The sequence below is a fragment of the Pseudophryne corroboree genome, chromosome 4 (assembly GCF_028390025.1).
Source record: "Pseudophryne corroboree isolate aPseCor3 chromosome 4, aPseCor3.hap2, whole genome shotgun sequence".
NCBI lineage: Eukaryota > Metazoa > Chordata > Amphibia > Anura > Myobatrachidae > Pseudophryne > Pseudophryne corroboree.
Window position 1 is genome coordinate 518,920,059 of NC_086447.1, and position 25,007 is coordinate 518,945,065.

General features: G+C 46.1%; 1 protein-coding gene across 7 annotated transcripts in view; it reads right to left on the bottom strand.

Annotated features, from left to right (window-relative positions):
- The window catches only part of TBC1D32 (TBC1 domain family member 32), an 851,129-nt gene that overhangs the window by 114,255 nt on the left and 711,867 nt on the right, over positions 1-25,007 (bottom strand). For 6 of the 7 annotated variants that reach the window (XM_063917235.1, XM_063917238.1, XM_063917237.1 and 3 more), the window contains one exon: positions 20,317-20,457. In XM_063917235.1, coding sequence (XP_063773305.1) covers positions 20,317-20,457 — 141 coding nt within the window. Of the gene's footprint in view, positions 1-4,097; positions 4,203-20,316; positions 20,458-25,007 lie in introns of all 7 variants that reach the window. The other variant, XR_010176059.1, reaches the window with a different exon arrangement.

Genomic DNA, 25,007 nt, shown 5'->3' on the forward strand with positions numbered 1-25,007 from the left:
TGTCCGACTGGATCAACACCGGCTGACCCTGAAGCAGAGGCCTTGCCTGACTTAGGGCATTGTAAATGGCCCTTAGTTCCAGGATATTTATGTGAAGTGACGTTTCCATGCTTGACCACAAGCCCTGGAAATTTTTTCCCTGTGTGACTGCTCCCCAGCCTCTCAGGCTGGCATCCGTGGTCACCAGGACCCAATCCTGAATGCCGAATCTGCGGCCCTCTAGGAGATGAGCACTCTGTAACCACCACAGGAGAGACACCCTTGTCCTTGGAGACAGGGTTATCCGCTGATGCATTTGAAGATGCGATCCGGACCATTTGTCCAGCAGATCCCACTGAAAAGTTCTTGCGTGGAATCTGCCGAATGGAATCGCTTCGTAAGAAGCCACCATCTTTCCCAGGACCCTTGTGCATTGATGCACTGACACTTGGCCTGGTCTTAGGAGGTTCCTGACTAGGTTGGATAACTCCCTGGCTTTCTCCTCCGGGAGAAACACCTTTTTCTGTACTGTGTCCAGAATCATCCCTAGGAACAGCAGACGTGTCGTCGGAATCAGCTGCGATTTTGGAATATTTAGAATCCATCCGTGCTGTCGTAGTACTACTTGAGATAGTGCTACTCCGACCTCTAACTGTTCTCTGGACCTTGCCCTTATCAGGAGATCGTCCAAGTAAGGGATAATTAAGACGCCTTTTCTTCGAAGAAGAATCATCATTTCGGCCATTACCTTGGTAAAGACCCGGGGTGCCGTGGACAATCCAAACGGCAGCGTCTGAAACGGATAGTGACAGTTCTGTACCACAAACCTGAGGTACCCTTGGTGAGAAGGGCAAATTGGGACATGGAGGTAAGCATCCTTGATGTCCAGAGACACCATATAGTCCCCTTCTTCCAGGTTCGCTATCACTGCTCTGAGTGACTCCATCTTGAACTTGAACCTTTTTATGTAAGTGTTCAAGGATTTCAGATTTAAAATGGGTCTCACCGAGCCGTCCGGCTTCGGTACCACAAACAGCGTGGAATAATACCCCTTTCCCTGTTGTAGGAGGGGTACCTTGATTATCACCTGCTGGGAATACAGCTTGTGAATGGCTTCCAATACCGCCTCCCTGTCGGGGGGAGACGTTGGTAAAGCAGACTTCAGGAACCGGCGAGGGGGAGACGTCTCGAATTCCAATTTGTACCCCTGAGATACTACCTGCAGGATCCAGGGGTCCACTTGCGAGTGAGCCCACTGCGCGCTGAAATTCTTGAGACGGGCCCCCACCGTGCCTGAGTCCGCTTGTAAGGCCCCAGCGTCATGCTGAGGACTTGGCAGAAGCGGGGGAGGGCTTCTGTTCGTGGGAAGAGGCTGTCTGCTGCAGTCTTTTTCCCCTTCCTCTGCCCCGGGGCAGATATGAGTGGCCTTTTGCCCGCTTGCCCTTATGGGGACGAAAGGACTGAGCCTGAAAAGACGGTATCTTTTTCTGCTGAGAGGTGACCTGGGGTAAAAAGGTGGATTTCCCAGCCGTTGCCGTGGCCACCAGGTCCGATAGACCGACCCCAAATAACTCCTCCCCTTTATACGGCAATACTTCCATATGCCGTTTGGAATCCGCATCACCTGACCACTGTCGCGTCCATAACCCTCTTCTGGCAGAAATGGACATCGCACTTACTCTTGATGCCAGAGTGCAAATATCCCTCTGTGCATCACGCATATATAGAAATGCATCCTTTAAATGCTCTATAGTCAATAATATATTGTCCCTGTCCAGGGTATCAATATTTTCAGTCAGGGAATCCGACCAAGCCACCCCAGCACTGCACATCCAGGCTGAGGCGATTGCTGGTCGCAGTATAATACCAGTATGTGTGTATATACTTTTTAGGATATTTTCCAGCTTCCTATCAGCTGGTTCCTTGAGGGCGGCCGTATCAGGAGACGGTAACGCCACTTGTTTTGATAAGCGTGTGAGCGCCTTATCTACCCTAGGGGGTGTTTCCCAACGTGCCCTAACCTCTGGCGGGAAAGGGTATAATGCCAATAATTTTTTAGAAATTAGCAGTTTTTTATCGGGGGGAAACCCACGCTTCATCACACACCTCATTTAATTCATCTGATTCAGGAAAAACTACGGGTAGTTTTTTCACACCCCACATAATACCCTTTTTTGTGGTACTTGTAGTATCAGAAATGTTCAAAACCTCCTTCATTGCCGTGATCATGTAACGTGTGGCCCTACTGGAAAATACGTTTGTTTCCTCACCGTCGACACTGGAGTCCGTGTCCGTGTCAGTGTCTGTATCGACCTGAGGTAACGGGCGTTTTATAGCCCCTGACGGTGTTTGAGACGCCTGTACAGGTATTAACTGATTTGCCGGCTGTCTCATGTCGTCAACAGTCTTTTGTAAAGTGCTGACACTATCACGTAATTCTTTCCATAAGACCATCCAGTCAGGTGTCGACTCCCTAGGGGGTGACATCACTAACACAGGCAATTGCTCCGCCTCCACACCATTTTCCTCCTCATACATGTCGACACAACGTACCGACACACAGCACACGCACAGGGAATGCTCTGATAGAGGACAGGACCCCACTAGCCCTTTGGGGAGACAGAGGGAGAGTTTGCCAGCACACACCAGAGCGCTATATATATATATAGGGATAACCTTATATAAGTGTTTTTCCCTGATATAGCTGCTGTATATATTTATCTGCCAAATTAGTGCCCCCCCTCTCTTGTTTTACCCTGTTTCTGTAGTGCAGGACTGCAGGGGAGAGTCAGGGAGCCTTCCTCCAACGGAGCTGTGAGGAAAAAATGGTGCCAGTGTGCTGAGGAGATAGGCTCCGCCCCCTTCTCGGCGGCCTTTCTCCCGCTTTTTAATGGAAAAATTGGCAGGGGTTAAATGCATCCATATAGCCCAGGAGCTATATGTGATGTATTTTTTGCCAAAAAAGGTATTTTTATTGCGTCTCAGGGCGCCCCCCCCAGCGCCCTGCACCCTCAGTGACCGGAGTGTGAAGTGTGCTGAGAGCAATGGCGCACAGCTGCGGTGCTGTGCGCTACCTTATTGAAGACAGGACGTCTTCTGCCGCCGATTTTCCGGACCTCTTCAGTCTTCTGGCTCTGTAAGGGGGCCGGCGGCGCGGCTCTGGGACCCATCCATGGCTGGGCCTGTGATCGTCCCTCTGGAGCTAATGTCCAGTAGCCTAAGAAGCCCAATCCACTCTGCACGCAGGTGAGTTCGCTTCTTCTCCCCTTAGTCCCTCGGTGCAGTGAGCCTGTTGCCAGCAGGTCTCACTGAAAATAAAAAACCTACTTTAAACTTTTACTCTAAGCAGCTCAGGAGAGCCCCTTAGTATGCACCCTTCTCGTTCGGGCACAAAAATCTAACTAAGGCTTGGAGGAGGGTCATAGGGGGAGGAGCCAGTGCACACCAGGTAGTCCTAAAGCTTTTACTTTTGTGCCCAGTCTCCTGCGGAGCCGCTATTCCCCATGGTCCTTTCGGAGTCCCCAGCATCCACTAGGACGTTAGAGAAAACAGGGATGCATTGTGTGAAGTGTGGGCCCCTTCACCCAGGGGTCCGTGTGCACTGTACACATTGCACCCATTATAGAAATGCCAATGTCACTGCAGTATTGTCTCTTTAAAATAGAACCAAGTTCTTAATGAAAATACAGTAAGTTAAAGAGCAATTGATGAATACAGTGTATCATAGGATGCACATTACTGAACTGTAAACAATTACATACCTCACAACTGTCCCGCTTTGGGCAGGACAGTCCCGGGGGAACACTTGGAGCGGTCACAATCATAGGCTAAATAGATGGTGTGCATGAGCATGGCATCTACACATTATAGGAACAGTCCCTGGAGGCATCCCAGCATCTCCGGGAGTGTTGGGCACACTCCCTGAGTGATGAAACCAGGGATGGAGTGAGGCCATGCCCCCATACTAGTGAGACCACACCTCTTTTCTGTTGCGCACACGCAATGTCCCATGTTGTGTGTAGCAGATGTTGGGAGGTATGCAGTTACCATGATCGTTCAGTCTTCTGTGCCAATTTAACATGTTAGGACAGACAGATAATGGTAGTTTGTAAACTTACCGTACAAAAACACAGTGTGAATTGGTAGATTCATATCCAGGGACAGGGCCAATGCTACAAAGATCACAGCAGTCTCAGATTCCATTAGGACACCATACCAAGGAACTGAAGATGTAATGAAGTGGACTAGTAAAACTTTACATTGTAGTGAAAAGTAACACTGAGTAATATATTTTACTTTTATAGTTGATATATGAAACTATCCCTTTTCAGGTTTAGGAGCATATGAATCAATCCGGCACTTAAAATATGCATCCCTTGCTAATAAGTTTCTATGTTTAGTTCTGTTTAAAACCCACTAAAATCATGTCTTTCATAAGTGCTGACCAGGGGTGAAATAATAAGAATTTACTTACCGATAATTCTATTTCTCGTAGTCCGTAGTGGATGCTGGGGACTCCGTCAGGACCATGGGGAATAGCGGGCTCCGCAGGAGACAAGGCACATCTAAAAAAGCTTTTAGGTCACATGGTGTGTACTGGCTCCTCCCCCTATGACCCTCCTCCAAGCCTCAGTTAGGTACTGTGCCCGGACGAGCGTACACAATAAGGAAGGATCTTGAATCCCGGGTAAGACTCATACCAGCCACACCAATCACACCGTACCACTTGTGATCTGAACCCAGTTAACAGTATGATAACAAAACGAAGTAGCCTCTGAAAAGATGGCTCACAACAAGAATAACCCGATTTTTGTAACAATAACTATGTACAAGCATTGCAGACAATCCGCACTTGGGATGGGCGCCCAGCATCCACTACGGACTACGAGAAATAGAATTATCGGTAAGTAAATTCTTATTTTCTCTAACGTCCTAGTGGATGCTGGGGACTCCGTCAGGACCATGGGGATTATACCAAAGCTCCCAAACGGGCGGGAGAGTGCGGATGACTCTGCAGCACCGAATGAGAGAACTCCAGGTCCTCCTTAGCCAGAGTATCAAATTTGTAAATTTTTACAAACGTGTTCTCCCCTGACCACGTAGCTGCTCGGCAAAGTTGTAATGCCGAGACCCCTCGGGCAGCCGCCCAAGATGCGCCCACTTTCCTAGTGGAGTGGGCCTTTACAGATTTAGGCTGTGGCATGCCTGCCACAGAATGTGCAAGTTGGATTGTGCTACAGATCCAACGTGCAATCGTCTGTTTAGACGCAGGAGCACCCATCTTGTTGGGTGCATACAATATAAACAGCAAGTCAGACTTTCTGACTCCAGCCGTCCTAAACTATATATATATATATATATATATATATTTTTAGGGTCCTGACAACGTCTATTAACTTGGAGTCCTCCAAGTCCCTAGAAGCCGCAGGCACCATAATAGGTTGTTTCAGGTGAAAAACCTGACACCCCCTTAGGAAGAAAACTGGAGACGAGTCCCAGTTCTGCCCTGTCCGAATGGAAATTTAAATATGGGCTTTTGTAAGACAAAGCCGCCCATTCTGACAATCGCCTGGCCGAGGCCAGGACCAACAGCATGGTCACTGTCCATGTGAGATATTGGTCAACAGCTTGTTCACTTTCCATGTGATATATTTCAAATCCACAGATTTGAGCGGTTCAAACCAATATGATTTTAAGGAATCCCAACACTATGTTGAGATCCCACGGTGCCACTAGAGGCACAAAAAGGGGTGTATATGCAATACTCCCTTGACAATCTGGACTTCAGGAACTGAAGTCAATTCTTTTCGGAAGAAATTCTACAGGGCCGAAACTTAAAACCTTAAAGAACCCCAATTTTAGGCTCAAAACACTCCTGTTTTCAGGAAGTGTAGAATTCGACCTAGTTGAATTTTCTTCGTGGGGCCTTCCTGGCCTCACCCACGCAACATATTTTCACCACATGTGGTGATGACGTTGTGCGGTCACCTCCTTCCTGGCTTTGACCAGGGTAGGTATGACCTCTTATGGAATGCCTTTTTCCTTCAGGATCCGGCATTCAACCGCCATGCCGTCAAACGCAGCCGCGGTAAGTCTTGGAATAGACATGGTACCTGCTGAAGCAAGTCCCTTCTTAGCTCCCCAGGCCCTTAGTCCTCTGTGAGCATCTCTTGAAGTTCCGGGTACCAAGTCCCTCTTGGCCAATCCGGAGTCACGAGTATAGTCCATACTCCTCTATGTCTTATAATTCTCAATACCTTGGTTATGAGAAGCAGAGGAGGGAACACATACACCGACTGTTACACCCACGGTGTTACTAGGACATCCACAGCTATCGCCTGAAGGTCTCATGACCTGGCGCAATACCTGTCCCGTTTTTTGTTCGGGCGGGACGCCATCATTTCCACCTTTGGTCTTTGCCAATGGCTCACAATCATGCGGAAAAACTTCCCTATGAAGTTCCCACTCTCCCAGGTGGATGCCTGCTGAGGAAGTCTGCTTCCCAGTCGTCCACTCCCGGAGAGAACACTGCTGACAGTGCTATCACATGATTTTCCGCCTAGCGAAAAATCCTTGCAGTTTTTTCACTGCCCTCCAGCTTCTTGTGTCGCCCTTTCTGTTTACGTGGGCGACTGCCGTGATGTTATCCCACTGGATCAATACCGGCTGACCTTGAAGCAGAGGTCTTGCTAAGTTTATAGCCTTATAATTTTGCTCTTAGCTCCATCTATGTGGAGAGAATTCTCCAGACTTGATCACACTTTCCTGGAAATTTTTTCCCTGTGTGACTGCTCCCCAGCCTCTCAGGCTGGCCTCCGTGGTCACCAGCATCCACTCCTGAATGCTGAATCTGTGGCCCTCTAGAAGATGAGCACTCTGTAATCACCACAGGAGAGACACCCTTGTCCTTGGATATAGGGTTATCCGCTGATGCATCTGAAGATGCGATCCGGACCATTTGTCCAGCAGATCCCACTGAAGAGTTCTTGCGTGAAATCTGCCGAATGGAATTGCTTCGTAATAAGCCACCATTTTTACCAGGACCCTTGTGCAATGATGCACTGACACTTTTCCTGGTTTTAGGAGGATCCCGATTAGCTCGGATAACTCCCTGGCTTTCTCCTCTGGGAGAAACACCTTTTTCTGGACTGTGTCCAGAATCATCCCTAGGAACAGTAGACGTGTCCTCGGAAAAGCTACGATTTTGGAATATTTAGAATCCACTCGTGCTGTCGTAGAACTATTAAAGATAGTGCTACTCCGACCTCCAACTGTTCTCTGGACCTTGCCCTTATCAGGAAAGCGTCCAAGTTTCTTTTAAGAAGAATCATCATTTCGGCCATTACCTTGGTAAAGACCCGGGGCGCCGTGGACAATCCAAACGGCAGCGTCTGAACTGATAGTGACAGTTCTGTACCACGAACCTGAAGTACCCTTGGTGAGAAGGGCAAATTTGGACATGTAGGTAAATGTCCCTGATATCCAGTGACACCATCTCGTCCCCTTCTTCCTGGTTCGCTATCACTGCTCTGAGTGACTCCATCTTGATTCGAACGCTTGTATGTAAGTGTTCAAATATTTCAGATCTCACCGAGCCGTTTGGCTTCAGTACCACAATATAGTGTGGAATAATACCCCCTCCCTTGTTGTAGGATGGGTACTTTGATTATCACCTGCTGGGAATACAGCCTGTGAATTGTTTCCAATACTGCCTCCCTGTCGGAGGTAGACGTTGGTAAAACAGACTTCCGGAACTTGTGAGGAGGAGACGTCTCGAATTTCCAATGTACACCTGGGATACTACATGTAGGATCCAGGAGTCCCCTTGCGAGTGAGCCCACTGCGTGCTGAAACTCTTGAGATGACCCCCTACCGCACCTGAGTCCGCTTGTACTGCCCCAGCGTCATGCTGCGGACTTGGCAGAAGCTGTGAAGGGCTTCTGTTCCTGGGAATGGGCTGCTTGCTGCAGTCTTCTTCCCGTTCCTCTACCCCTGGGCAGATATGACTGGCCTTTGCCCGCCTGCCCGTATGGGGACGAAAGGACTGAGACTGAAAAGACTGTGTCCTTTTCTGCTGAGATGTGACTCGGGGAACAAAAGGTGGATTTTTCAGCTGTTGCCATGGCCACCAGGTCCGATGGACCGCCCCTTTATACGGCAATACTTCCATGTGCCGTCTGGAATCTGCCTCACCTGACCACTGTCGTGTCTTCGTCTGGCAGATATGGACATCACATTTACTCTTGATGCCAGAATGCAAATATCCCTCTGCGCATCACGCATATATAGAAATGCATCCTTAAAATGCTCTATAGACAATAAAATCTTGTCCCTGTCAAGGGTATCAAAATTTTCAGTCAGGAAATCCGACCAAGCCCCCTCAGCGCTGCACATCCAGTCTGAGGCGATTGCTGGTCGTAGTATAACACCAGTATGTGTGTATATACTTCTTAGGCTATTTTTCAGCTTCCTATCAGCTGGCTCCTTGAGGGCGGCCGTATCTGGAGACGGTAACGCCACTTGTTTTATAAGCGTGTGAGCGCCTTATCCACCCTAAGGTGTGTTTCCCAACTCGCCCTTACTTCTGGCGGGAAAGGGTATACCGCCCATAACTTTCTATCGGAGGAACCCCACGTATCATCACACACTTCATTTAATTTATCTGATTCAGGCAAAACTACAAGTAGTTTATTCACACCCTACAAAATACCCTTATTTGTGGTACTTGTAGTATCAGAAATATGTAACACCTCCTTCATGCCCTTAACATGTAACGTGTGGCCCTAAAGGAAAATACGTTTGTTTCTTCACCGTCGACACTGGAGTCAGTGTCCGTGAGGTAAATGGGCGTTTTTACAAGCCCCTGACGGTGTCTGAGACGCCTGGACAGGTACTAATTTGTTTGCCGGTCGTCTCATGTCGTCAACCGGCTCGCAGCGTGTTGACATGATCACGTACTTCCACAAGTAAGCCATCCATTCCGGTGTCGACTCCCTAGAGAGTGACATCACCATTACAGGCAATTTGCTCCGCCTCCTCACCAACATTTTTCTCATACATGTCGACACACACGTACCGACATACAGCACCCACACAGGGAATGCTCTGATAGAGGACAGGACCCACTAGCCCTTTGGGGAGACAGAGGGAGAGTCTGCCAGCACACACCAAAATGCTCTAATTATACAGGGACAACCTTTATAAAAGTGTTCCTCCCTTATAGCATTTAATATATATTTATATCGCCAAATCAGTGCCCCCCCCTCTCTGTTTTAACCCTGTTTCTGTAGTGCAGTGCAGGGGAGAGCATGGGAGCCTTCCCCTCAGCCTTTCTGTGAGGGAAAATGGCGCTGTGTGCTGAGGAGAATAAGCTCCGCCCCCTTTTCGGCGGGTTTTTTCTCCCGGTTTTTAAGAACTGGCCTGGGTTAAAATACATACATATAGCCTTAATGGCTATATGTGATGTATTTATTTTGCCAATAAGGTACTTATATTGCTGCCCAGGGCGCCCCCAGCAGCGCCCTGCACCCTCCGTGACTAGGTCAGTGAGCCGTGTGACAACAATGGCGCACAGCTGCAGTGCTGTGCGCTACCTTCATGAAGACTGTGAAGTCTTCTGCCGCCTGTTTCCGGACCTCCGTTCTGCCGTCTTCTTCAGCGTCTGTAAGGGGGATCGGCGGCGCGGCTCCGGGACGAACCCCAGGCTGACCTGTGTTCCGACTCCCTCTGGAGCTCAGTGTCCAGTAGCCTAAGATCCCAATCCATCCTGCACGCAGGTGAGTTGGAGATCTCTCCCCTAAGTCCCTCGTTGCAGTGATCCTGTTGCCAGCAGGAATCACTGAATGAAACCTAAAAAAAAACTTTTCTAAACAGCTCTTTAAGAGAGCCACCTAGATTGCACCCTTCTCGGACGGGCACAAAAACCTAACTGAGGCTTGGAGGAGGGTCATAGGGGGAGGAGCCAGTACACACCATGTGACCTAAAAGCTTTTTTAGATGTGCCTTGTCTCCTGCGGAGCCCGCTATTCCCCATGGTCCTGACGGAGTCCCCAGCATCCACTAGGACGTTAGAGAAAATGCTGCTTAACCTACAGTATTTCGTCTTAGCTGAGCCCCATAACTGCACCTACATAACTATAGAGACAAATTCTGTTTCATTATAACCACAAGCTATTTTCCCAGAAAGCAATGCTAGGGGAATGCAGCCAATCTGTTCCCAGGGTTCTGACCTGATCACTCACTGCAGTTCTTCACAGCGCAGCGTTCAGGTCAGAATTGCGCATGCACCGGCGCCGCAGTGCGCCGGCGCATGGCTGACAGCCGACGGCTGTTGTTGCCTAGCGGTCGCCTCTGCCTGATTGAAAGGCAGAGGCGGTTGCTGGGCAGGAGGGGGCGGCACAGCGGCGCTTGGCCGCCGTTTTGTGGGAGTGGTCCAGCCAATGCAGGCGTGGCCGGACCGTGCGGGGGGCAGGCCATAGCGGCTGCATGACGTCACAAGCAGCCGCTGTGACCCGGGCAGCGACAACTAGCTCCCGGCCAGCACGCAAAAGCTGCACTGGCCGGGAGCTACTCCTGAAGTGCAAAAGCATCGCCGCTGTGCGTTGCTTTTGCACTTCTACGATGGGGCAGGGACTGACCTGTGGGGCGGGCTAGCCCTGTGCTGGGCGTCCCCCCTGCATGTCTGTGTTCCTGACCGTAGCTGTGCTAAATTTGGCACAGCTATGATCAAGTCGGAATCACCCCCTATGTTAGCCCCTACAACTTTCACTTAAATGTTAAGAGATTGAAACAGACAAGTGCGTTGGTATGATTTAATCTCTGGACATTTAATTGTTTCAGAACAGCTAAATCCAAACCCAGTAAATGAATCAGTAAGTGATATCTGCAATGTGATTGGTTGCTAGTGCTAATAGGATGGTTATAATAATTATTGCTAGTTTATAAAAACAATCTACTGTTTTTTTTAATAAAGTTTCTGTTTTGTATCTTTAATAAAAACTTGTGTTTTTACGAAGTTGCAATCAATTAATCAGATCTTGCTCCTTATTGTAAGCAAATAACACTAGCATAAAGAAAAAGTACATATAGGCTCGGGACCAGTAGCATTCCGGATATGTGATTTTTCCGGATAATGGAATACCTGGTCCAGCAGTCGTCACGGGTGGTCCGGCTGTCAATGCGGGGGTCTGGGAGGGGCAACAGGGGTCCGCGGTGAGGTCAGCGGGGTTCCGGTGGTCATTACAGGGGTCAGCGGCGAGGTCAGTGGGGGTTGGCATGCACTATGTGGCGAGGGACTAGCTGCAAAGCTACTCCCCGACCACCAGACATTGGTCACAGTAGTAGTGATGTCATGAAGCTGCAGGACGTCATGACGTCACTACAGCTCCGGGATATTCCGTTTTTTTTTAATATTCCGGATAACAGGTCTCCGGATAACGGAGACCCGACCTGTACAAATTAAAATAGGGAAGACTAAAAAGAACTTTAAGTACATTTGTTCAATGTTACAATAAAGGTATCTGTAGTACAAGAATATTTGTGGTAGTAAGCCTAAAGGTCTTGTGGTTCTTTGAATAAAATTGCTCTTATCTCCTCATTTCTTTGGTAGTTACAGTATCTGTGCACTAGTGATAGGAAATGTAGTTCATTTTGGAGAATAGTTCAATCAAAAGATTAGTTAAATTAGTTCATCATATCAATGGTTCTGGAATCCTGCTGAGAGAAGCAATTGGAAACACAGATCTAGTCCAGTGGATCCCAACCTCAGTCCTCAAGTACCCCCAACAGTTCATGTTTTCCAGGTCACCTAGCAGTTGAACAGGTATATTTACAGTATTACTCACTGACACATTTTAAAAGATCCACAGGTGGAGCAAATTATTTCACATGCAATCCTTTGAAGACACCTGGAAAACATGAACTGTTGGCGGTACTTGAGGACCTAGGTTGGGAACCACTGATCTAGTCTATGACACATACAATAGACACAACTACTATTAGCTTATTGGATGTGTCATAGCCCTGTTGAAAATAAGTAGTTAGACTTACCGTCGATAACTCTATTTCTCCAAAGTCCACAGTAACCGGAGGATAACATTGGGATATGAGGTAGCAACAGCGGAATGGCACTAATCGATCAAAGCTTTCGGACTCCCAGAATGCAACGGGCCAGTCTCATATATCCCTGCCTTCTGGCTCAGGCAATTCAGTTATTTTAAGCTCAAGGCGGGAGCATCATAGAGAGAGCCCTAATCGGGTGAGGAGAACACATACACACACTTCGTAAGTGTAGTGCATCAGGGTGGGATCCCTGTGGATACTGCGGACTTTGGAGAAATAACGTTAACAACGGTAAGTCTACCATAACTACTTATTTCTCCTGCAGGGTCCACAGTGGTATCCACAGGATAACATTGGGATATCCCAAAGCAATATTAGTGGAGGGGACGCTCCTGATTGGATAGGAGAATCCTTTCGCCCGAATGCAGCATCCTGAGAGGCAAAGGTATCAAAGGCATAATGTCTAATGAATGTGTTAATGGAAGACCATGTGGCTGCCTTACATATCTGTTCAGCTGAGGCACCACGTTGTGCTGTAGAATGAGCCGAGACATTAGCAGGAATAGGGAGATCAGCTTGAGACTATGCTTCTGAAATAGTCATCCGAAGCCACCTCGCCAGTGTCTTCTTGTCAGCAGGCCATCCTCTCTTGTGAAACCTGTAGAGAATGAAGAGAGTGTCTGTCTTTCTGATGGCACTGGCACGTAGATCTTTAAAGCCCAGACTATGTCTGAAGATGCATCTCCCGAAGAAAGGTCCAGCCCTCGGAAAGCCAGAACTACAATTTCTTTGTTAAAGTGGAACTTGGAGACCACCTTAGGAAGATATCCAGATTTGGTTCTAAGAACTGCTCTATCTGGATGAAAAATCAGAAAAGGAGGGCGACATAACAATGCCCCTAAATCTGAAACTCTTCTAGCTGAAGCAATAGCCAGTAGAAAGAGAACTTTAGCTGTCAACCATTTAAGATCCACTTGACTCAGTGGTCCAAATGGAGCAACTTGAAGCGCCTTTAGGACTAAATGTAGATCCCAAGGAGATGAAGGATGAACAAAAGGAGGCTGGATGTGAAGTATTGCTTGGAAAAAAGTGTGAACATCCTGTAGGTTAGCAATTTTCGTTTGAAACCATACTGTCAATGCTGAAACTTGAACTCTCAAGGAAGCCACATGGAGACCTTTGTCCATTCCTGCCTGAAGGAATGCTAGGAGTATAGAAACTCTAAAAGACCTAGGGTCAAGCTTCCTGGCACTGCACCACTGAATATACTGTAAGCATGCCATATCAGGTAATAAATGTGAGCCGAGGACGGTTTCCTTGCTGTAAGCATTGTTTGAATTACTTCTGCGAAAACCCTTATGCTTTCAAAATGGATGCCTCAAGAGCCATGCCATCAAAGGTCTCCAGGTGCTTGTAATGACTAGGACCTTGAAACTGTAGATCTGGACGTTGAGGCAGTAGAAACGGAGTCTCCAGAGACCGCTTCTGCAGATCTATGTACCAATGTCTTCTGGGACATGCCGGAGATATTAGTATCACGGCACCCATTCCTTATTTGACTTTCTGAATCACCCTGGGCGACAAGGCGATTGGCGGAAACACATAGGCTAGATGAAAGTCCCAGCTCACTGAGAGCATCCACGAAGATCGCTTTGGGATCCCTTGTCCTTGACCCACATGCGGGAACTTTGTTGTTCTGAAGAGAAGCCATGAGATCTATCTCTGGCAGCCCGCACTTGTTTACCAGAATCTGGAAGACCTCTGGGTGTAAAGCCCACTCATTTGCATGAATGGCATATCGACTGAGAAAATCCGCTTCCCGTTTTAGGACTCCCAGAACAAACACTGCGGACAAGGCCGGATGATGAAGTTCTGCCCACATTAATGTACAGCTTACCTCCTTCATTGAATTTTGGCTGCGAGTACCTCCCGGATGATTGAGGTATGCTACTGCCATCGCATTGTTCGAGCAAATCTGAACTGGTTTTCCTTGAAGTATGTCCTTTACCTGGGTGAGTGCCATATATATGGCCCGAAGTTCCAATATATTTATCGGCAGGCAACTTTCTTCCTTGGTCCACTGCCCCTGGAAGCAGCACTTTTCTGACACGGCTCCCCAGCCCTGAAGACTGGCGTCCGTTGTCAGAACCTCCCACTCCGAGATCCAAAAGGGTCGCCCTTTGGGCATAATTCAGACCTGATTGCAGCAGCAAATTTGTTAGCTAATGGGCAAAACCATGGGGGTCATTCCGAGTTGTTCGCTCGCTAGCAGTTTTTAGCAGCCGTGCAAACGCTAAGCCGCCGCCCCCTGGGAGTGTATCTTAGCTTAGCAGAAGTGCAAACGAAAGGATCGCAGAGCGGCTACAAAAAAATATTGTGCAATTTTAGAGTAGCTCCAGACCTACTCAGCGCTTGCGATCACTTCAGACCATGCAGTTCCAGATTTGACGTCACAAACATGCCCTGCGTTCTCCCAGCCACGCCTGCGTTTTTCCTGGCACGCCAGCGTTTTTTCGAACACTCCCTGAAAACGGTCAGTTGCTACCCAGAAACGCCCACTTCATGTCAATCACTCTGCGGCAGCCAGTGCAACTGAAATGCATCGCTAGACCTTGTGTAAAACTACATTGGCCGTTGTGAAAGTACATCGCGCGTGCGCATTGTGCCGCATATGCGTGCGCATTGCGCCACATATGCATGCGCAGAAGTGCCTTTTTTTGCATCATCGCTGCGCAGCGAACATTTTCAGCTAGCGATCAACTTGGAATGACCCCCCATGTGCACTGCAGGGGAAGGGGGGCAGATATAACAAGTGCAGAGAGAGTTAGATTTGGGTGGGGTGTGTTCGAACTGAAATCTAAATTGCATGCAGTGTAAAAAGAAAGCAGCCAGTATTTTCCCTGCACAGAAACAATATAACCCACCCAAATCTAACTCTCTCTGCAAATGTCATATCTACCCCACCTGCAGTACACATGGTTTTGCCCATTAGCTAACAAATTTGCTGCTGCGATCAGGTCTGAGTTAGGCCCTTAGTCCAGATGTGATATCCGCAGCCACCAGGCTAACGACCTCTGTACTTCCTGAGAAAGGACCATAGTCTGTGTTTTTATTGTCTGATGTAGTCCATTCCATCTGGAAAGAATCAAAGGTTGAAGGGGCCTCGAGTGGAATTGAGCATATTCCACAATGTTGAATGTTGACACCATAGATCCCATCACTCGCATTCCTGCATGAATGGATACTGTTCAACTGTGTAGTAGCTCCTGAATCCTTGTCTGTATTGTGGATATTTTGTTCAGGGGTAGAAAAACTCTGAAGCTGGAATCCAACACAGACCCCAGGTGCGTCATGCGTTGTGACGGAACCACGGATGACTTCGCCCAATTTATGAGCCAGCCGTGGCTTTGTAAACATGCTATTGTCAGTTGCAGATGGGTCTGGAGAGCTTCCTGGGATTGAGCCAGGATTAACAGGTCGTCCAGGTATGGGAAAATTGTTATCACCTGACAACGGAGATAAGCTGCCATCACCACCATAATTTTAGTAAATACTCTTGCAGCTGTAGCCAGTCCAAAAGGTAGGGCTTAAAATTGAAAATGTTGCCGGAGGATAGCAAACTTGAGATAGCACTGATGGGATGGTGCTATAGGTACATGCAGGTAAGCATCCTGGATATATAGGGATACCATAAAATCTCACGGCTCCATTGTCAAGATAATAGAACGTAAAGTCTCCATATGAAAAAAAGGCACCCAAATGTATTTGTTCAGAGCTTTGAGATTGAGCCAATATGACCCATTTGGTTTCTGTACTAGAAACAGGTTGGAATAGAAACCTTGTCCCTGCTGTGCAGGAAGGACCGGTACCATCACCCCTGATTGTAGTAACTTCTGAACTGCCTCCTGTAAAGCCCTGGCCTTCATTTCCACTGAGGATGGGCTTGAAGGCAAATGCATAACTGTGAGATACTGCTTCTTGCACCCAGGCATCTTTGGTGGACTGCTGACAGGTCTGTACAAACAGAAGAAGTCGGCCTCCCATCCTGGGATCCCCCAGGTGGAGGCCCGTGCCTTCAGGCTGAAGGCTTATTTTCTGGTTTGGAAGCAAACCCTCTGGAAGCCCAATGCTTTTTAGTCTTCCCAGACTTATCCGATTGGGATTGTTTGCCGTAACCCTTTCCCTTTGCTTTTCCTTGGGTCTGAATGGACCGAAAAGCTGGAAATCTAGGTTTAGACTTGTAGGAAGAAGTAAACTTCACTTTCTTAGAGTCTGCTTCTGACTCCAGAATGTTGTTTAATTCTTTACCAAAAAGAATATCTCCAGTAAAAGGCAAAAACTCTAGTATCTTTTTGGACTCTAAGTCAGCCTTCCATGTACATAGCCAGACAGCTCTACATGCTGCTACAGCTGAGGCTGATGCCTGAGAAGCTGCTATATCCATATCCAAGGCTGCTTCTTCCATAAAGACAGCTGCTTGTTTAATATGTGCAATATGGGACTTTTGTTCTCTAGACGCCAATGAAAGGTCGTCTTCCAATGCATCAGCACAGGCCACCACTGATTTTGTCATCCAGGCTGAAGCCATGGCTGGGCTCACCACTGCCCCTAATCAGGAATAAAAAGTTTTTAGAAAACCATCTTTTATCTATCCGTTACATCATGTAATGATGTTGAAGGCAAAGGTAATGTAGATATACGCACCAACCGAATCATATGCTTATCTACTTTGGGATCAACCTCCATTTTAAACAATCCCCAGCCAGAAGAAGATAATGAGTATTCCCTTTTTTAGGAATTCTGTACTTCTGGGTGTGACCCAAGCCTCTTGCATGATTTCTGTCAGCTGCTCTGACTCCGGAAATTCAGTTCAGACCATTTTGGGACGCTTAAACACAGGTGCCTTGGATTTTAATACAGGCTCTGCTGCCTCCTCTAAGCACAGAATGGCTTTTATAGCATTAATTAGCTCAGGTATATCTACCGAGCTAGGATCTTCACCCTCATCTCTGTATACAGACCCAGAATGTGAGGAATCATCCTCCGAAGTGTCCCCTTCCAAAACATGTGGAGACTGTGAAGATGTTTCATGGCTGTGTGATTTAATTTCCACAGGCCTTTCAGCCTGCTTTTGTTGAAAGGCTGCAGCTACCTGAACTGGATTAGTCATAACCCAGGGGGAATGTTGCACATACGGGTTAATAGGGTTACCTATACCTGGTACTGGAGCTGTCACCATTCGCTCAGCTATATTAGATAATGCTTGTGCAAATGATGTCCATGGAGGTTCTGCCTGAACCTGAGCCTATCTTGGCATATTAAGGAGGCTTTGATGGAAGCTAAAACAATTTGCACATAACCCATTTTGAACCAGATCTTGAAAGGTTAACCTTGCTTTGCAGGACAAACATGATATCAATGTGGGTACAGCTGTGGAGAGTGTATCCTCCTCACCCTTGCCTCTCTTAGACATGATAAACAAATCACACACCTGTCTGGTGTTAACTACACAATTAATGACCGTATTCACTTTAAGTTTGCTAAAGTGATATACAATCCAATCCCTCCCTGCCTTGCACTAGCATTGAGGATCAGAAATATGAGAGAGCAGAACTGACAGAAACCAAGTTTAAGTCAACAGCCACACTAGCAATCAGCCACATTGTTATACATCAGTATACCTTAGCAATATGAGCACATATTCAACTACAGATACATTTCAGGTATGTAGGAAAAACATATTACTGCATTACCTTATATAGGAGTTATAACCGCATTCAGTCGCACAGTGAAATAAACTGCAGGAACAGTTTACAAGACTCATATGCATCAGGCACTTATACAACTACTCATAACCCAGTGGTAGGAAGAGACTCAGTGCTGTATCACATGCCTCAGGAAAGCGGTAAACACGGAGACTTAACCCTGCTTCCATGATCAATCAATATGTTAGCAAACGCTGAGTGAATCCAGATAGTAATAGTGAACACAGACGCCTAAGTGAACACATACATTAACAGTGAACACAGACTCCCAAGTAAACACAGACGCACCAGTGACACAGCCGCCTATGCTGTGACTGGGTTAGTTAGTATGTAGTGCCTCAGATGGAAGCAGGAAATCAGTTCAAGGCGGGAAACTCAGAAGAATCTGGTCATGAACCGGGGGGAGGGGCGACTAGGGAAGCATCTTACTCCACACTGCTGACATCAACCCCAGGGATCGCGGCTTCACACTAATCCCTGGAGCCTATGATCCCTGGGGCCTAGCTCTGGTGCACCCGAGGTGTCAGCCGCTTCAGCGACTGTTCGGTAGTCTCCTCCTGAAACAGTGAGGCTGTGTCTCGCGTCTTACCTGCTAAGCGGAACTGATGCCTTACCTTCTCCCCGTGCTCCGGCCACAGCCTGGTAACATCAGCTGGACTTGCTAGTACATCCTCACTGACGCCCACCGAAACAGCACTGTACACGTGGGTAAGCGTTGTCGTGACCCGGAAGAGAGATGTTGGAGCGACTCTTTCTAAGGTGCGTATAAGATGCTTTTTAGAAAGATCACTCAAGAACAATAAGGCTATAAAAATAAAATAATAAAAAGCTTATGGCTGCATAAAAACAGCAGCCCCATGACCGTGGTCCGGCTTCTGCTGCACCAAACAAAAAACTGAAGTGCCTGAGCCAGGAGGCGGGAATATGGGAGACTAGCTCGTTGCATTCTGGGAGGCCGAAAACTTTGACCAATTGGTGCCATTCCGCTGACACTACCCCTAACCCAATGTTATCCTGTGCATACCAATGCGGACCCTGCAGGAGAAATGATCAGATGTTTTAAAAGAGCAATCAATTATACAACAAACTAGTAGCCTTGGGAGGGGTAAGGTTAGGCTGCGGAAAGGGAGGGTTAGGGTTAGGCTGCAAAGAGGTACGGTTAGGGCTGGGAGGGTTGGAATTAGCGGTACCTGCCTCCTGCACACCTGTCTGGATTCCAAGCAGTTGGGACGTCAGTGTTGGTATTCTGCATGCTGGCATCCTGACTGCCAGTATCCTATACCCAACCCGTCTTGTACAGGTTAACTACACTAACAGAAAATACTTCATAGACCCTGGCCCTAACTGAATTTCCAAGTTACCAATAAAAACCAGTGGAAGTTCAGTGATGGCATGCAGTACCATAGCATGTAGTTGTGGTGTAATGGCATTAACCAACCAGACTGACCTGGTGGTCGGGATGCCAGCAGGCATATGACTGTCAGCAATATCCTGACACTGAACATTCCGACATCGGAGGGGGTAAGTATTTTTACCCTCCCTGTCCCCTACCCTAACACTAAGCCTCCAGGGGTGGCGGCTATGGCTAGCCCCCCCTAGTGTCTAACCCTAACCCTCCCTAGTGCCTAACCCTAACTACCACCTGGCCCCTAACTCTAAGGCGAACCCTAATACTTACCTTCGGTATGTCGGCTGTCAGTGTTTCGGCACCAGTCTCCTGACTGGTGTCGGGATTCCAGCACCGGTCAAATGACCGCCGGGATGCTAAACACGTCCTGGTCAAAGTCTTTTGTGTCCATAACACTGTATTGTGTACCCGTCCTCTATAACAGAAGAGGCTGCAATGTTTGGACAGTACCAATATTAATAAGAACGCAGCCTATCAATTAACGTAGCATTACTAATATTACTTGAGACTTGAGTTGTGAAGCACAAAAAAAAAAATCATCTACTGTGCACAGGATACAGGGCTGACTAGAACACAGGGCCTTTTGGGCTGACTATAGACGTTCAGTCCAATACAGTCAGTCCCCAGATTAGTATCGCTGGGGCGTTGTTATTATTAAATTGTGGAGAAGAGAATTTATCATTCCAGCCATAGGTGGCAAAAAAAAGTGTCCGTAGCACCCTAGAAAGCATTTACCCACCAGCTTGAATAAAGGGATCAGTATGTACTGTACAGATTTCTCTCAGTTTCAAAAGTCCCTACAATGATGCTTGTACCCAAGCCATGAAGGTCTTACTTTACCCATACAAGTGTGAATTAAAAACATATTGAAGAATGTCAATTATAATGATTATAATGTGTATCACTGATTTTATGAGAGGAGAAATAGTGAGATATTTGAATTAATATGTATGCAGTCATGAAGTCAAAAAGTAATTATTTGAAACAATCACAGTAATATTTTCTTAGCTTCGCTTCTACTGTCAGCACTAATCAAAGCTACACAAGTCATGTTCAATGTGAAACAATAATAATCAGAGAAGAAATGAATATGTCAAAGATTACCTGGGAGGGAGTAAAGCCAGACATGCGGAACGCTGAAAAAACAAGTGGAACCTCAGCCTTCATCAGCATCTCAATGTAATGAGCAGTGCAAAAGAATATTGGATGGATTCCAGCCTGCACTATGTCAACAGGCAAGTGCTTCTGAAAAGCATGAAATAGGAATACATTAGAAGTGAAACAGGTTAAAAGTTTTATTTCTTGTAAGTCAGTATAAGATTAGTACTTCATTGGAGTAGATACACATGGGTTATTCAGGCAAATCTTTAGAATTCAATAAACAGGTATTGTTGATTCTAGAAGTTCACACAGGGCTGGCCAAGCATTGACAACAAAACAAGGACACCTGTAGTTTACAAAGTGTCACAGTATTATTGGAGATTATGGTAAAGTGGATTTATTTTACAGTAGCCTAAGGTTTTGAGACTTTATAAGAACAGTTTTCTATGGTTACATAAATAAAAATCTCAATAACTCCTGTTACTGTGCTTCATATAATGAACAGAAAATTCATTCCAATACTGACAAGTCCTAATGAGTAACTGTATTCCAAAATTATTTTCCAGCAACAGCACATGCCAGGGTATACGGTTAAAATACCGCCCTTCAGGATCCCGGCGGTTTCAGTACCGACGCCGTAATCCCGACAGGGGTACTATACAACCGCTGGAATACCGCTGAGGTAGGTAATTCTCCCTCTGTGGGTGTCCACGACACCCATAGAGGGAGACTAGACATTTTATATTCAACCTCAAAAAGATGTAAGATGCCCTCACCTCACCCTCTGTCTCTGATACCGGGTTTAACATCAACCTTGTCTGCTGTTGTTTATGCCTCTGGAACAAAGGCCTTACATGGCACTAAACCAGTTATTTTATTCTATGGTAATTTTGTTTGTTGGATTTAAATAAATGTTACAATGTTACACTATGAGAGGCCATCTTACATCTTTTTAAAGGGAGAAAATTGAATGGAAATGTTGGTGGGCTAAAGAAGCTTGAAGGAAGCACTGCGATTAGAATACTGTATCTCTACCTTGCATGCAATGATTTTGGCCTAATCTCAGCCATAAGAGGTGGCTCATTTGTGTTTTTGAGGTAAACAAGAAACTGAGATCAAGGTGAAAGAACAATAGACTCTCTCCAGAAGAAAGGAACAAAAGTGTATTTTGTGGAAGTACTGCTCCACTCAGACTGTGTATAGAATACCTTCATCCCAATTGGGAGCACAAAATCTACACTGTTAATTATATGGCTTGTCAGTGGGGACTTACAGATAGCGGTGATAGCCAGTTCCACCGACAGGGCATCTGCACTCTGAGCAACGGCACCAGCTGCACCACCGGTTATGGCCCTGCTTTCAACCCTCCATCTCTTAGCCATCAATTGTAGCATGTAGCTATTTCTTAATTATTTTACATTAAAATGCATGCTTGTTGTTGTAACAAATGGGAAGTGTGGGGGTTGTGTTGATACAAATGATGTTATCATGGCCTCACCCCTGCTGGGTAATGTTGCAAGTTGTACAATCACACAACGAACCACAATGGGCAAATTGCTGTATTTCGAAGGGTGGTCTATTACCAAAATTCGGACCATAAGCAAGTACGATATTATTAGAGAGGTGTATTATTTTAACTTTTTTGTGAGATTAAAAGAAAAATGTATGCAGTGTGCGAAGAAAGGAAGGCGCCCAATAGTTTATACGGTTGTCCATCACTGCATTAGACCATTGAAATTTCAGTGTTATAATAAAGTAATCCTGATTAAAAAAAAAGAGAAAAACCCCCCAAAACACTAAAACGTAAAGATGGAAAACATCATTAGCATACAAACAGAATAATACATAAAAAAGTAAGCTACCGGGAAAAATATAAAATGTACTATATTAGCAAACTTGTAAAAAGCAAAACCCAAAATTATGTGCTTATCATTTACCAACAAGACATTAAGAGAACTAAATATTTCAGAAATATAGTTATGTTTGCATGTGTATTTGGACTGTCTGAAGAGCTGTCATTCTAAGTAGATGCATTGAGGATACTGCTTATATGACGACTATTAACCAGCCCTTTGAAATGATGGAACAGCATAACAGTAATGTCAGCACTTTGTGGCTGTGTGCAACACTTGAATTGCTCTGTTGGGTGCCATCTAGTGGCCGCCAGAGTGCAAAACACTTGAATTCCCCCCATAGAGGAGCAGTATTAGCCTTTTATTATATAGAGTCACATCTAAATAGTAGTCTCATATTTTCCTCCAGTTATGTATCTTGTTTGGTCCTATTTAAAGTGGTGTTTGTCCCGTATATTCTGGCAGCTGGGGATGACTTATGTGGTGCTCAGATTCTACCCTCCTTCCTCTCTGATTCCTTTAGTTACGAGGATCTCCTGGACTCAGTACACACAGTGGCACATTACCAGGTGATTCCATGTCAGTTCAACCAGGCGTGTCCACCACCCATCTCAGATTTTTATGATTTTTTTTTTAGTTAAGAGAGGAACAAAACAACTATTTCTGCCAAATATCTCGATTGTCTGACAATTTGCTTATTAAATATTGATTTTTCAATATATTAAATTTACTAAATCGCGGCTTCTTTATCCAGTTTATTTGAAGTATTACAGGTGTTTATTAAGGAATCACCACAACATTTGCACCCCTAAGGTAACTCTTCCTCCTGAACCCAAAAATCCAAATGACCTTATCTGCCTTATTTTTTGAATTACGGCAAAAACGCACGTTTTTCGAAAATACTTAAAACCGCTAGGGTCAATCAACATTAGATATCACAAATTTTTGTAGGTGCTTAACAAAGGTATACATTATTACCACACAAAAAAAATCAGCATTGTACTCTGTTTCATAGTGGAGAAAATAAATCATGAAGTTGATGTTCAATTACTGTTGTACCGCATACATAACACAAGAAACCATGAAATTTAAACATTTAAACATAACCTGAGTCCATAATTTAAGTTAACAATTACATTATCTTTCCCTTGTTTGGAACCTGTTGTAACGGTCTGTAATTTTCCTTAAAGTGTCAGCAGACAGTGCCTTCCAGTACTTCCTTGGATAGTGGGCACTTCTGTTACACAGGGGATGTGAATAAAAGGAACAAAACACTGAAGGACAGGACAACACATTTGTTGAATGGTTTCATTTCATGAAGTGTACCAGCGGGATCAGTATGAAATACCTCCAATCAAAATCCCGACGTTCAAAATCCCGACACCAATTGACCGATGGTCAAAATCCCGACAAGGTCAAGATACAGACATGGACAAAATACCGACATTTAAAATACCGACAATGTCAAAATACCTACATGTAAAATGCCGACAGGTCAAAATACCGACACACGTTTTCTTGTTGTTTTTTGTGTGTATGTCGACATAAATCAACATGGACACCATATAAAGTGTACCGCTGCGCTCGCCATGCTTCGGGCACGGTGCCTCGCTACGCTCGGCACACTATTATATTCCCCCTCCAGGTCTACTGGGATGGTAAAGTATGAACAAGTCGGTTTCAATGAAAAAAAACATGAAAAACGCATGCCGGTATTTTGACCTGTCGGCATTTTACATGTCGGTATTTTGACCTCGTCGGTATTTTGTCCATGTCGGTATTTTGACCTTGTCGGGATTTTGACCATCAGTCAATTGGTGTCGGGATTTTGAATGTCGGGATTTTGATTGGAGGTAAACTGACTGCATCCCGTACCAGCACATCTTGTTCCTCCTCATTACATTGAATATACCCAATGTACCAGATGCTATTGTACACTGCTGCTATGTATGATCCAGGTTGCAGATAACTTTTGTCTACATTTTTTATGACTGTGGTCATAGTGACACTAAAGGGGTTATGCAATTAGCCACAGTACATTAACGCGGATAATTGTCCTGTTGGGAGCTAGCCAATTAGCCCTGTAAAGCCGCGACTTGTGCTGGCTTATCAGGGATTTTGATTCACCTGCTTCAGGCAGGCGAAACCAAATCCATGGAAACGGGGCTGTTTCTACCGAAAACACACAGGTTTCACTGAACCTGTGTGTTTTTGGGAGATAATGTATTTTTCTCCTGCAGGATCCACAGGCTAAACATTGGGATAGGAGGTAGCGTCAGTGAATTGGCACCAACAATCAAATGCTTTCGGCCTCCCAGAATGCAACGGGCCAGTCCCCTATATCCCCGCCTCCTGGCTCAGGCAAATCAGTTTTTTTGTTGGTGCGGCAGGAGCTGGACCACGATCTTTGGGCTGCTGATATTGGCAGCCATAAGCTTGTTATTTAATTTATTTTATAGTCTTACGTTTTTTGAGCAAGTTTTCTAACAAAGTGTCTTAAACGCACTTTAGAAAGAGTCCCTCAAACAACTCTCCGCTGGGTTGCGACAACACTTACCCACGTGTAAAGTACTGTTTCACCAGGCGTCTGTGTCGGATGTACTATCAAGTCCAGCGGGCGTTACCAGGCTGTGGCCAGAGCATGGGGAGAAGGTAAGGCGTCGGTTGTGCTTAGCAGGGGAGACACAAGACTCAGCTACACTGTTTCGGGAGGGGACTACCGAACAGTTGCTGACGCGGCTGCCACCTAAGGTGCACAAGCGCTAGAGCCCAGGGATCATAGGTTCCAGGGATTAGTGTGAGGCCGCGATCCCCGGAGTTGATGTCAGCAGTGGGGAGTAA